Genomic DNA, 15325 nt, shown 5'->3' on the forward strand with positions numbered 1-15325 from the left:
ATTGGAGTACAGTCGATTTACACTGTTGTGTTAGTTTCAGGTATACAGCAAAGGGAGTCAGTTTTACATATACATGTATCCATTCTTTTTAGATTCTTTTCCCATACAGCTCATTACAGAGTATCGAGTACAGTTCCCTGTGCTATACAGTAGGTCCTTATTAGCTATCTATTTTATATATAGTAGTGTGCATATGTCAGTCTCAGTCTCCCAGTTTTTTTGTGTGTGTGTGTGCCGTGCCATGCAGCACGTGGGATCTCAGTTTTGCGACCAAGGATTGAATCCACGCCCTCTGCCATGGAAGTGTGGCGTCTTAACCACTGGACTGCCAGGGAAGTTCCCAATCTCCCAATTCATCCCTCCTTCACTTCCCCCTTGGCAACCATAAATTTGTTTTCTACATCTGTGATTCCATTTCTGTTTTGCACATATGCTCACTGTACCATTTTTTAGATTCCATGTATAAGTGATATCGTATGACATTTGTCTTTCTCTGACTCACTTCACTCAGTATGACACTCTCCAGGTCCTCTGCAAATTCTTAGCTGTCAGCATTGCAACCTTTGGGAGTCTCCTTTTCATTACCCCTAGTCTAGGAGCACCCATGACCTTCGCCCCTAACTCAGCAGGCCCCACCCTGAGAAGGTCACAGTAGGACCTTTCCTCTGTCTCGAATCCTCAGAGGACATTATACCATCAGTGGGTGCTTAAAGTTGAAACTTGTCTTTTTAAGAGGGAAGGCAAGATTTGCGAGAGGATACTAAAACTTTTCCTACACATTGTTGCCACGTTACTTGAAGAAACTTGAAAACAACACATGAAAACATCAAAATATTCTTTCTTCTTACAATTTTTCCTAAATCAGGGATTTGCAATCTTTTTTTAACCACCCCCAAGCCTTTTTAAGATATTTTGTTTCTAATCACTACATCATATGGAATTTTTATTAGCATATATATATATATATGTTATAAATATAAACATATCTAACTCTGCTTTATATATGGGAAGAGTAGGGTTTTTTTTGCCTCTCCAAGTTTTTACCCCCTTAGGGGTTTTTCCCAACCCCTCTTGAGAATTTATGCTATACAGATAAATCAGGTTTGATATTACCATAGCAGAGTTTAACTAACATTTTCAGGAATGCAGGTTTTATGAGTTTTTAAAATACCACATTTTATTATTTATTTTCCAAATTTTCATCTTATACTAATAAATATGCTATCTAATATCTACTATAACAAGCCCTCTTGTCCTCAAGGAAATTATCAATAATGGAATGCAAATTTAATTAAAATTAAATAAAATGAAATAAATTTAATTAAACAAATAAAAGTGACAGGAGTTACTGTTCTAAGAAACATTATTATACTTGTTCTTACGATGACAACACATAACTTGTGAAAAGATTTTTTTTTTTATAATGAAGAATACAAGAAATTAGTTTAAAATGCTTGTTTTCTAAAAGAACTTGTAATTGGATTTCTGAGGCTGGCAGGTAAGACAACAAGTTGATGGCCAAGTTTCTGAAGCTCAGGAGAAAAATAACTGAATGGAAAATGACATGCTTAATATAAATGGAATAATGGAAACTGTTCTGTCCTTTTAACTCCATGAATAATGTATGAACATTGATCAGTGACAAATTATAAATGAGCTGATTGTGATACACAGGTCTGAGAAGATAAAAGAGCAGAAATACTGCCCATATGTGCAAAGATATTTGAAATATATTATCCAAGATTTGTGTGCAAACTCTATTTCATAATTTCAGAGAAACATGACGGATATTCATTAGAAAATGTATGCACATTTATCACAAAAGAAGACTCTAGCATAAAACTCACAAGAAACACAATATAGGCACCTCTATTCTCCTAAATGAAATTCAAGTTAAATAACGCTCAAATAAATGATGACCCACATCATTTCTGAGGTGTCGGTAAATCACCTACTCTTAGTATATGGCGTACCTTCAATTCTCTAGACAGTTAAAGAGCAGACTTTGGAGATGGATCATTGAATAGTCAAAAATGTCATTATTGTATTATTTTTCGCCTAACAAGATACTGCTCAAATCTTTTAGAAACACATGAAGAAGCTATAGTCAAAAGAAACTTATTTAATTAAAGTTTCCCAGAAGATGAAATTAAATCCAATGATAATATGAAAGACTGCTGGTAGAATAAGATGAGTTATTTTCATAATTCAGTCATTTCTTATGATTAATGAGCTGAAACATGGGTGTCAGATTCTGTTGGAACTAAAATAAATGGCTCTTTCACGTAATTTCATTTTTAACAAATATCTTAAAGCCAAATGTCTTCAGAGGAACATAGAAACCACTTTGCTAGAAAAGATAACTTTCTATAAGATGGCAAAAAGAGTCCATGTTGATGAAAGGCCTTCTGCTTCAAAACACAGAACAATCAGAGAAAAATTGGAAACCGAAGAGACACCTTGGAGTTCAAAATGAGGTAAACCTGTCCCTTGACCAGAAATGAAACAGGGGCATGCTCTTAGAGCTTCACTGTTCTCGCTCGCTCTCAGCAATTGACAAGTTTCTTAAAAGAGGGACTAAGTTAAAATTTTTAATCTGTGCATAAGACTGCTGATAAACTTCTGTTAAATGTACAATCTGCTGGATATACAGATATATTTACATATTTTTATATAATGAAAAGTAAAAGTCTTAGTCACTCAATTGTGTCCAACTCTTCGAGATCCCATCAACCATAGCCCATCAGGCTCCTCTGTCCCTGGAATTCTGCAGGCAAGAATACTGGAGTCGGTTGCCATTTCATTCTCCAGGAGATCTTCCTGATTCAGGGACTGAACTTGGGTCTCCTGCACTGCAGGCAGATTCCTTACCAACTGAGCCTCCAGGCAAAAGCATTGTTTAAGTACTGTTCAAGTTTTATTATTTATTAATAAAGGTTAATAAATATAAATTATATTATTAAAGTGTATTAATAAATTTAATAAATACAAATATATTTATACATTGTAAAATATAACTATGTTCATTATGTTAATGTATAATAATGTGATTTTATGTATAACAGTAATGATAATAGATTATTTTAGATCAAAATGAAAAATGAAAACTTCCAAAAGAAAGTAAATCTTTACATTGTTATGTTTATGCAGAGCCTCAAAAACAAAGAAAAGTTTTCCCTGTTTCTCAACTAATTCTAAATTTAGGTTAATTAAACCAAAATAACTAAACAAGGCCCCAGCCTTTCAACAGAAGCTAAGCAACTGAATTTATGCTTAAAGACTGTTTTCTAGACTGCAAGTTGACTCTTAATGATTTATTTTGGATTTTCAAAATAATTTATTCTGGAATATGTGGGAACTCAAGAAATTACTTTTCTGAAAGCTCATGGCCTCTGGTGATCTATTTTAAAAATAAACTTTATAAAATATTACATAATGCCATTTCCTTAAATACTGTATCATTATAGTCCATAAACTTGAATTGCTATTGTTATAGCCATTTTGAGGATTAACAGACATAATAAATTCCTTTAAAGCACTTGGCAACATAATGCAACTTCTAAAAAAAAAAATAGCAGCTCTTATGTTGTTAGTCTTACTATATTTGAATTCAACACAAAGGGATGTTTGTTGACATGCTCTGTGTCTCTAGAGGCTTCCCTGGTGGATCAGATGGTGTTTCTATAGCTTAAACCAAGATCAAGCTCATTGCTTATTTTTGTAAAGAAAGTTTTGCTGGCACACAAGCACTCTGAGGCCACATTTCCTTCAGCATAACAACAGCAGAGTTGAGTAGCTGAAGCAGAGGACACATGGTCTGAAAAATCTGAAATATTTACTGTCTGGCTCTGCAAGAAAAAAGTCTGTTGACTCTTGGCTTAAGCCCAAACCACCTTTATCAATTTTTTTCAAAAGAGAATATTTTATAAAAAAAAAGCCAGTGTGATTAAAATGACTTATCCACATTCATTTGAAACTCGCCACTTTGACTTGTGTAGAAGTTTCTGATACAAAGAAAAGAGATAATGTGATTGGAATAAAGATGAAGCACACTTTGGGAAACTCAGGTACACCTCATCAGTGAAGAGACGTGGAACGAATTCGGAATGTTTCAGTAGTTCAAGAATAAAGCGAAACCTGTTGTTTTTTAAGTGAACCAAATCTCTACTATGTTGTTGATGAAAATCAAATTTACTTTCAGTGGTTTTGGAAGTGGGCAACAATTAATAGAAAGATAGCATGTGCCATATTTTACCATGCAATCCCACCTGATGCAAAGAGCCGACTCACTGGGAAAGACCCTGCCTGATGCTGGAACAGACGGAAGTCAGGAGGAGAAGAAGATGACAGAGGATGAGATGGTTGAATGGCGTCACTGACTCAATGGACATGAGTTTGAGTAAACTCTGGGAGATGGTGAAAACAGGGAAGCCTGGTGTGCTGCAGTCATGGGGTTGCAAAGAGTCAGACACAACTTACTGACTGAACAACAACCTCTCTTGTTGATTTTTTAAATTAAAAAAATAGTACTATTGGAATTTCTTGGGGGCACAGTGGTTAAGAATCCGTTTACCAATGCAGAGGACACAGGTTTGATCCCTGGTCTGGGAAGATCCCACATGCCTCGGGGCAACCAAGCTAGTGTGTCACAACTTCTGAGCTGCAACTACTGAAGCCTGTGTGCCTAGAGCCTGTTCTCTGCAACTAGAGAAGCCTCTGCAATGGGAAGACCCACCTCGCTGCAACTAGAGAAAGCCTGCACCGAGCAACGAACACCCAGTGCAGCCAAAATAAATAAAAAAATAAATTTATTAAAAAAAATAGTACTATATACAAAAAAGAACAGCAAGGATTTTTCATCTACCATTGGATGCTACCTATACCCTTAAATAGTATCAGTGAACTCTACACTACTAGAACATTTGAAGTTTTGTTGGAATTTCTTATAGTATGATCATCTACTGGGTCATGTGTAGTGGATTTGAGGTGGATAAACCTAGAATCTGTCAAACAGAGTGAAGTAAGTCAGAGATAAGTCAGAAAGAGAAAAACAAATTTCATATATTAAGAAGAATAACAGGCAAGTTTGACCTCAAAGTACAAAATGAAGGAGGGCAAATACTAACAGAGTTTTGCCAAGAGAACGCACTGGCCATAGGAAACACCCTCTTCCAAGAGCACAAGAGAAGACTCTACACGTGGACATCACCACATAGTCAATACTGAAATCAGATTGACTATATTCTTTGCAGCCAAAGATGGATAAGCTCTATACGGTCAGCAAAAACAAGATGGGGAGCTGACTGTGGCTCAGATCATGAAGTTATTGCAAATCAAATAAATTGAAGAAAGTAGGGAAAAACACTAGAACATTCAGGTATGACCTAAATCAAATCCCTTATGATTACACAGTGGAAGAGACAAATAGATTCGAGGGATTAGATTTGATTGACAGAGTGCCTGAAGAACTATGGATCGAGGTTCGTGACATTGTACAGGAGACAGGGATCAAGACCATCCCTAGGGAAAAGAAATGCAAAAAGACAAAATGGTTGTCTGAGGAGGCCTTAAAATGGCTGAGAAAAGAAGAGAAGCTAAAGGCAAGGAGAAAAGGAAAGATATACCCATTTGAATGCAGAGTTCCAAAGAATAGCAAGGGGAGATAAGAAAGCCTTCCTCAGGGATCAATGTAAAGAAATAGATGAAAACAATAGAATGGGAAAGACTAGAGATCTCTTCAAGAAAACTAGAGATACCAAGGAAACATTTCATGCAAAGATGGGCACAATAAAGGACAGAAATGGTATGGACCTAACAGAAGCAGAAGATATTAAGAAGAGGTGGCAAGAATACACAGAAGAACTATACAAAAAAGATCTTCATGACCCAGATAACCACGATGGTGTGATCACTCAGCTACTGTCAGATATCCTAGAGTCCGAAGTCAAGTGGGCCTTAGGAAGCATCACTATGAACAAAGCTGGTGGAGGTGACAGAATTCCAGCTAAGCTATTTCAAGTCCTAAAGGATGATGCTGTTAAAGTGATGCACTCAATTTGCCAGTAAATTGGGAAAACTCAGCAGTGGCCACGGGACTGGAAAAGGTCAGTTTTCATTTCAATCCCAAAGAAAGGCAATGCCAAAGAATGTTCAAACTACCTCACAATACCATTCATCTCACACTAGCAAAGTAATGCTCAAAATTCTCCAAGTGAGGCTTCAACAGTACATGAACCAAGGACTTCCAGATGGAGGTCAAGCTGGATTTAGAAAAGGTAGAGGAAGCAGAGATCAAATTGCCAACGTCTGTTGAATCTGAAAAAGCAAGGGAGTTCCAGAAAAACATTTACTTCTGCTTTATTGACTATGCCAAAGCCTTTGACTATGTGGATCACAACAAACTGAAAAATTCTTAAAGATATGGAAATACCAGACCACCTTACCTCCCTCCTGAGAAATCTGTATGCAGGTCAGGAAGCAAGTTAGAACTGGACATGGAATAATGGTGACTGGTTCCAAATTGGGAAAGGAGTACGTCAAGGCTGCATATTGTCACCCTGGTTATTTAACTTCTATGCAGAGTACATTATGAGAAACACTGGGCTGGATGAAGCACAAGATGGAATCAAGATTGCTGGGAGAAATATCAATAACCTCAGACATGCACATGACACCACCCTTATGGCAGAAAGTGAAGAACTAAAGAGCCTCTTGATGAAAGTGAAAGAGGAGAGTGAAAAAGCTGGTTTAAAATTCAACGTTCAAAAAATGAAAATCATGGCTTCCAGTTGCATCTCTTCATGGCAAATAGATGGGAAAACAATGGAAACAGTGACAGATTTAATTTTCTTGGGCTCCAAAATCACTGCAGATGGTGACTGCAGCCATGAAATTAAAAGTCACTTGCTCTTTAGAAGAAATGTTATGACCAACCTAGACAACATATTAAGAAGCAGAGACATTACTTTGCTGACAAAGGTCCATCTAGTCAAAGCTATGGTTTTTCTAGTAGTCATGTATGGATTTAAGAGTTGGACCATAAAGAAGGCTGAGTGCCGAAGAATTGATGCTTTTGAACTGTGGTGTTGGAGAAGACTCTTGAGAGTCCCTTGGACTGCAAGGAGATCAAACCAGTCAATTCTAAAGGAAATCAGCCCTGAATATTCATTGCAAGGACTGATATTGAAGCTGAACCTCTAATACTTTGGCCACCTGATGTGAAGAACAGACTTTGGAACATTGGAAAAGACCCTGATGCTGGGAAAGATTGAAGGCAGGAGGAGAAGCGGACAACAGAGGATGAGATGGTTGGATGGCATGATGGACATGAGTTTGAGTAAGCTCTGGGAGTTGGTGATGGACAGGGAGGCCTGGCCTGGTACTTTCCATGGGATTGCAAAGAGTCAGACACAACTGACTGAGTGACTGAACTGAACTGATACATATAGAATCTAGAAAAACAGTACTGATGAATCTATTTTCAGGGCAGGAATAGAGAAGCAGACATAGAAAACAGACTTGTGGACACAGCAGGGGTAGGACAGGTTGGGATGATTTGAGAGAGTAGCATTGAAATATACACTTATCAGTGTAAGATAGATAGCTGGTGTCAAGCTTCTGTATGGCAAGGGAGCTCAGCTGGTGCTCTGTGATGACCTAGAGGGGCGGGATGGAGGAGCAGAAGGGAGGCTCAAGAGGGAGGGGACATATGTGTATTGATAGCTGGTTCATGCTGTTGTATAGCAGAAACTAACACAGCATTGTAAAGCAATTATCCCCCCTCTGCTTTTAATAACGATCCATACTTTCTGTGCTGGATTTGCAGCAAAATTATATCCATTTTTCAGGTGTTCGGTTGGACATAATTTCTTTGTGAGCCTATGTCATTGATTCTGCATAGCATAAAAACTTGTTACTATTTACTGTCTATATTTCTTGCTTAACTGTAAGCTCCATACACCACAATTCTAAATGGCTCAGTGGTAAAGAAGCAGCCTGCCAAGCAAGAGATTAGGTTCAATCCTTGATCCAGGAAGATCCCCTAGAGAAGGAAATGGCAACCCACTACAGTATTCTTGCCTGGGAAACCCCAAGGACAGAGGAGCCTGGCTGGCTACAGTCCATGAGGTCGAAAAGAGTCAGACATGACTTAGCAACTGAACAACAACAAAAAAATTTCCATATATGACACATATATTAGGCAATGTCACGTCACAGAGACTATTTCAGAGAAAGTTTAATACTAATGATATTTTCTTACAGGAAACACATCTCCACCAAGGGAGGAATTCGTAAGTGACTCCTTAAAAGTTCCGCATACCCACATAGAAGTTTGTATTCAATAGCTGTATACCATCAATTCTTTTTCTGAAAAATTGATGTGTGGGTGGATTGACTTTTTGTTAACCAAATCCATTTTTAAATGCACTGGGAGAATTCCAGATATAGAAGAGAACCCAACTCTGAGGCAAATTGATTTTGTATGTGGAAAGTGCTTTTGTAATAAAAATAATCACATTGTGATGCTTCTGCTTTTTAAGTTTTATTTTTCATATTGGATTTCTCCAAGTGTAGCACAGCTAGATATGTATTCCTCACTTACATGATGAATGGGTTTCTAAAGAGTTATCCGTCAATTTTTCCATAAATACAGAACCCCTGAATTCTAAGGTCTATTATAGACATAATTCTTCACAATAAAAAAGACAGGGGTCTCTGGAAATCATTAAGAAATATTTAGGCAACAAATGTTAACAAGATTATCCCAGCAGTAAGATGTGCTACTACAAAACTCTAGTATGGGCTGAAGGAAGCAAGATTTGTTATTTTAATCACTTCAGTTCAGTTCAGTCACTCAGTCGTGTCTGACTCTTTGTAACCCCATGAATCGCAGCACAGCAGGCCTCCCTGCCCATCATAAACTCCTGGGGTTCACTCAAACTCATGTCCATCGAGTCGGTGATGCCATCCAGCCATCTCATCCTCTGTCATCCCCTTCTCCTCCTGCCCTCAATCCCTCCCAGCATCAGGCTCTTTTCCAATGAGTCAACTATATAAGGTGGCCAAAGTATTGGAGTTTCAGCTTTAGCATCAGTCCTTCCAATGAACACCCAGGACTGATCTCCTTTAGAAAGGACTGGCTGGATCTCCTTGAAGTCCAAGGGACTCTAAGAATCTTCTCCAACACCACAGTTCAAAAGCATCAATTCTTTAGCACTCAGCTTTCTTCACGGCATCAATTCTTCAGCGCTCAGCTTTCTTCACAGTCCAACTCTCACATCCATACGTGACTACTGGAAAAACCATAGCCTTGACTAGATGGACCTTTGTTGGCAAAGTAATGTCTCTGCTTTTGAATATGCTATCTAGGTCGGACATAACTTTCCTTCCAAGGAGTAAGCATCTTTTCATTTCATGGCTGCAGTCACCATCTGCAGTGATTTTGGAGCCCCCCAAAATAAAGTCTGACACTGTTTCCACTGTTTCCCCATCTATTTCCCATGAAATGATGGGACTGGATGCCATGATCTTTGTTTTCTGAATGTTGAGCTTTAAGCCAACTTTTTCACTCTCCTCCTTCACTTTCACCAAGAGGCTTTTTAGTTCTCTTCACTTTCTGCCATAAGGGTGCTGTCATCTGCATATCTGAGGTTATTGGTATTTCTCCTGGTAATCTTGATTCCAGCTTGTGCTTCTTCCAGCCCAGCATTTCTCATGATGTACTCTGCATAGAAGTTAAATAAGTAAGGGGACGATATACAGCCTTGAGGTACTCCTTTTCCTATTTGGAACCAGTCTGTTGTTCCATGTCCAGTTCTAACTATTGCTTCCTGACCTGCCTCAAGAGGCAGATTAGGTGGTATGGTATTCCCATCTCTTTCAGAATTTTCCACAGTTTATTGTGATCCACACAGTCAAAGGCTTTGGCATAGTCAATAAGCAGAAATAGATGTTTTTCCAGAACTCTCTTGCTTTTTCCATGATCCAGTGGATGTTGGCAATTTGATCTCTGGTTCCTCTGCCTTTTCTAAAACCAGCTTGAACATCTGGAAGTTCATGGTTCATGTATTGCTGAAGCCTGGCTTGGAGAATTTTGAGCATTACTTTACTAGAGTGTGAGATGAGTGCAATTGTGTGGTAGTTTGAGCATTCTTTGGCATTGCCTTTCTTTGGGATTGGAATGAAAACTGACCTTTTCCAGTCCTGTGGCCACTGCTGAGTTTTCCAAATTTGCTGGCATATTGAGTGCAGCACTTTCACAGCATCATTTTTCAGGATTTGAAATAGCTCCACTGGAATTCCATCACCTCCACTAGCTTTGTTCATAGTGATGCTTTCTAAGGCCCACTTGACTTCACATTTCAGGATGTCTGGCTCTAGGTGAGTGATCACACCATCGTGATTATCTGGGTCATGAAGATCTTTTTTGTACAGTTCTTCTGTGTATTCTTGCCACCTGTTCTTAATGTCTTCTGCTTCTGTTAGGTCCATACCATTTCTGTCCTTTATCGAGTCCATCTTTGCATGAAATGTTCCCTTGGTATCTCTAGTTTTCTTGAAGAGATCTCTAGTCTTTCCTATTCTGTTGTTTTCCTCTATTTCTTTGCATTGATCGCTGAAGAAGGCTTTCTTATCTCTCCTTGCTCTTCTTTGGAACTGTGCATTCAGATGCTTATATCTTTCCTTTTCTCCTTTGCTTTTCACTTCTTTTCTTTTCACAGCTATTTGTAAGGCCTCCCAGAGAGCCATTTTGCTTTTTGCATTTGTTTCCCACGGTGATGGTCTTGATCCCTGTCTCCTGTACAATGTCACGAACCTCAGTCCATAGTTCATCAGGCACTCTATCTATCAGGTCTATGCCCTTAAATCTATTTCTCACTTCCACTGTATAATCATAAGGGATTTGATTTAGGTCATACCTGAATGGTCTAGTGGTTTTCCCCACTTTCTTCAATTTAAGTCTGAATTTGGCAATAAGGAGTTCATGATCTGAGCCACAGTCAGCTCCTGGTCTTGTTTTTGTTGACTGTATAGAGCTTCTCCATCTTTGGCTGCAAAGAATATAATCAGTCTGATTTCGGTGTTGACCATCTGGTGATGTCCATGTATAGAGTCTTCTCTTGTGTTGTTGGAAGAGGGTGTTTGCTATGACCAGTGCGTTCTCTTGGCAAAACTCTATTAGCCTTTGCCCTGCTTCATTCCGTATTCCAAGGCCAAATTTGCCTGTTACTTCAGGTGTTTCTTGACTTCCTACTTTTGCATTCCAGTCCCCTATAATGAAAAGGACATCTTTTTTGGGTGTTAGTTCTAAAACCTACCTATTTCTGACTACATCTTTAGCGCAGGCTGTCACACCTCAGATTTTTAGAAAAGAAATCTATTTTCCTCCAATCTCGTCCTTGGTACTATTGAGCTGAGTTCATCTATGATATTCTGAGTCTGTGCTTGCCTACACTTTGGAGGAAACAGACACACAATATGACAATGGAGAGAAAACACAGAGGTGGGAATAGAAACACCTATAGATGGCCAGGGTAACAGCCGGGGCAAGTGTTGCCTTGGCAATGTGACTCGCGCATGTGACACACAACGTGGGGAAGATCACTCAGGCCTAGGGGCCAGGAAACAAATCAGGCAACACGGGACCAAGGGAAACACCTCGCAAGTAGACAGTGAATCAGCTCTGTGCATGCTCAGTCGCTTCAGTCGAGTCTGAGTCTTTGCAACCCCATGGACTGTAGCTCGCCAGACTCCTCTGTCCATGGGATTCTCCAGGCAAGAATACAGGAGTGGGTTTCCATGCCCTCCTCCAGGAGATCTTCCCGACCCAGGGATCAAACCTGCATCTCCTGCACTGCAAGCAGATTCTATACCCACTGAGCTATCAGGGAAGCCCTGAATCAGCTTTGGTTGAAGTCAAATGATGACTGAGCTGAAATGAACTTTCACGTTTCTAAAAGCTGCTGCCATGAGCCAAGGTTCTTGGGTGCTTTGAAAATTGACCTGTGCCCATGAGCTGCTTACCTCTGCCAGGTAGAACTCATCATACTGTCTCTTGAAGCTTTCTCCTTTGTGATAGTTGCTGGCGGCCACGATCACGTCCACGGTCACCATGCTCAGGATGAACATGTGGAAGACGGACGACCGCATCATTTGCTGAGGAGGCAAAACGGAAGAACTCTTAATAAAGAGACAGACCCACGATTCAACATACCTATGTGCTCAGACTTTGCTGGATCTGCAACATCTTTGTTATATGCTACTGTGAACAGTCTTTCTTTTTAAGAAAATTTTATTTTATTGACGCAAAGTTGATTTACAGTGTTGTGTAAATTTCAGCTGTCCAGCAAAGTGATTCAGTTACACATATTCACAATATACACAGTCCTTTTTCAGATTCTTTTCCATTGCAGTTTATCATGGGATATTGAGTATTAGTTCCCTGTGCCATATAGGAATACCTTGCTGTTTATCCACTCTATATATAATAGTTTGCGTGTGCTTAACCCAAACCTCCAATACCTCTCTCTCCCAGAACCTCCCTCTGCTTGGCAAACACATGCCCAGAACAACTTTTCTAAGATAACTTGATGATTGTCACTACATATTGTGAGAAAAGCAATCTTTTATCTGCAGGCAGCTAAAAAGTACCTGGGGAGATAGTTTCACAGACTTTTGGTTAAAAGCTGAAAATACATTTCACTGAACTTGTGTATAACCTATATCTTAATTTTCACTGGCCAGTTAGGAAGCTCTTATCCTTACTGCTGACTGTATAGAGAAATTATTTTTGGAAAGCTGATACCACATAACAAGTAGCACTTTATTCTACCAAGAGAAAAAGCTACTGTTGATGAAAGCATTTTAGAGATAAACCGCAGAACTGGAAAAGCAGAAGAAACCTAAGATATATTTATTTTTTAATGTATTGCTTCTGTGGATTATTCATTTCTTTAAATTACTATTTTTAACAATTTATTTTCTATGTTTTAAACCACTTTATTAAAGTATGGTTGATATTTAAAAATGTGGTTCATATTGAACATGTATAACTCAATGAGATTGGAGATAAATATACACCCATGAAAGTATGACCATCAAAGCCATATACATATCCATCACCTCCCAAAGCTTCCTCTTGCCTTCTCTATTAATATTATTATTACTACTTGTGGTAAGAACACAACATAAGATCTATCCTCCTAGTAAATTTTAAATATACAGTAGAGTACATAGCTACAGGTACTATGCCATAGACGTTCATAATTTACTTACCTCATATAACCAGAACTTTATACTCTCTGCATAAATGTTATTGAAAATTATACTACAATTAATAATAGCTGATGTCTATATTTATAATTATTATGTGCTCAAAGCCGTCGTAAGTGCTTTACATAAACGAAGTCATTTAATGTCCTAACAGTTCTAGGAAGTTATGCTAATTTTATAGAGAAGGAAACTGAGGCTCAGAGAAGTTAAGTAACTTTCTCACTGTCACACACATACTGAAGACGAAACCACAGTTTGGATCCATATCTGGTCCAAGCCTGCTGCCTACCTTGAGGTAAAATAATTAGGTATTTGAAAAATAATGGCTATTATTATATTAGCTATCATGTTTTGAATACTGTAAGTATGTTATTTCTTTCACTTCTTTCATCTCCACCATAACCTTACATAGTGGGATATATTACCCACTTCTTCCACAGAGTTCAGACAGGTTAAGTCACTTGTCCAAGGTCACACAGCAAGTACACAGCAGCGCCAGACTCTGAACCCACGTCTGCTTAAAGTCCATTTTAGGAGCTCCTGCCCACTGTGGGGCAGGAAATACATAAAAGGAAGGGGTAGAAGCTGAAGACCCTGGGCAGCAGAAGGAGCAGAGGGAAGCTGACCACACAACGAATCACTGAGTCACACCCCTTGGCACCAACTGCCCGGGGTACAGAGCCACAATGAGCCCAGTTTCGGGGCTTAACTGGTTCTTATAGACACATGTGGACACCACCTGATCTTGACCTGAGAGTTCTTCAGTCTTTGCAACTGAAAGAACCTAACGAAAGCAGAACCCAAGAAGGGGAAAAGGGAGAAAAGGATACCTCTGAGCCTGCCGTCAGCTTTCTGCATCCAGATGGGTGCCTTCTTGTGGGTTCATGACCCTGCAGTCAGCATGGGCTCTGAGCCAAAGTGCGTGGACCTGAAACTCTACCACGCACGAGCTCTGTGGCCCTGAGCAAGGTTCTTCAACCTCTCTGTGCCTCAGTTTTCCCATCGGGAAAATGGAAACAAGTATCGGCTACTCCAAAAGTTGTTATCATAAACGTATAAATATCTGTCAGCTCTCACACCGGCGCTTGCATATTATAAATGTTCTATTAAGACGTGCAGTTAAAAAAAAAATGTGACCGAGGTATTTTTCTGTTCAGCAATGAAAAATAAATTGCCCAAGGTCAAAAAATTAATTACACTGTATATTTGACTGAGTCCAGAACCAAGTGAGATAAATAAAAGCGATAAAGTCTAATAATGTGAGAGATGTCACAGCCACTGGAAAAGCAGGTATTTAGTGAGGTTGTGTGTCACCATGGCTACTGATGGGTTCTTACATCCATTTATTTGCCCTTGACTTTATTTCATGGATAATGCAAAATCAAATTCCAGGGCTGTCAGTCAACATATTTAAATGCACGTCAACTTGCTTGCAGGAACTACTGACCTTCATAACATTGATAAGCATATCAGCTGGCAAGTTTCTATCCTCATTAGAATTTTTATTTAGTCTTTCTTGCATTGAGAGAGTTAAAATTCCCTAACCATTATTCCTTTTCTAGACTTTTTTCAAGGTAACGTTCTATTAAAAACATTTCAACTGCTTTCCACTTCATCTGCATGACAGAAAAGCCACAACTTTCTCTTTCTATTTTCCTTAGCTGTGGATTTATGTCTTAAGTAAACTGTTATTACCGAAAGGTCTAAACAAAGCTTTTAGCCATGGCTGTCAAAAAACTTTTAAATTGGTTTTGTAACTGTCACTGCTTCACTATGGTGCTGTCGTTATAATTAGGTTGTTTTTTGTCTGAATGTCTACGTTTCCCTGTTGGAACAGAGTCATTAAAATAATCACTTACAAAGGATTTTGATACGCTATAATCACCATCGTTCAGCTGACTTCTTCCACAGTAATAACTTTCAAATATTAAATAAGAATTAAGGTGATCAGTATGTATGGTAGCCAAATTTAAATAATAAAACCAGGAACTCTAGCTTCAAAGGTAGAGCTAGTTTACATGGGCCACTTCAACTCGGTCCAACTCAACCAACG

The 15325-nt window shown here is 38.8% G+C and overlaps 1 protein-coding gene across 1 annotated transcript in view; it reads right to left on the bottom strand.

Annotated features, from left to right (window-relative positions):
• NALCN (sodium leak channel, non-selective) overlaps positions 1 to 15325 on the bottom strand; it is a 302068-nt gene that overhangs the window by 171826 nt on the left and 114917 nt on the right. The window contains exon 11 of the mRNA XM_027557923.1: positions 12025 to 12156. Coding sequence (XP_027413724.1) covers positions 12025 to 12156 — 132 coding nt within the window. The remainder of the gene's footprint in view (positions 1 to 12024; positions 12157 to 15325) is intronic.

Source organism: Bos indicus x Bos taurus, chromosome 12 (genome assembly GCF_003369695.1).
Source record: "Bos indicus x Bos taurus breed Angus x Brahman F1 hybrid chromosome 12, Bos_hybrid_MaternalHap_v2.0, whole genome shotgun sequence".
Lineage (NCBI taxonomy): Eukaryota > Metazoa > Chordata > Mammalia > Artiodactyla > Bovidae > Bos > Bos indicus x Bos taurus.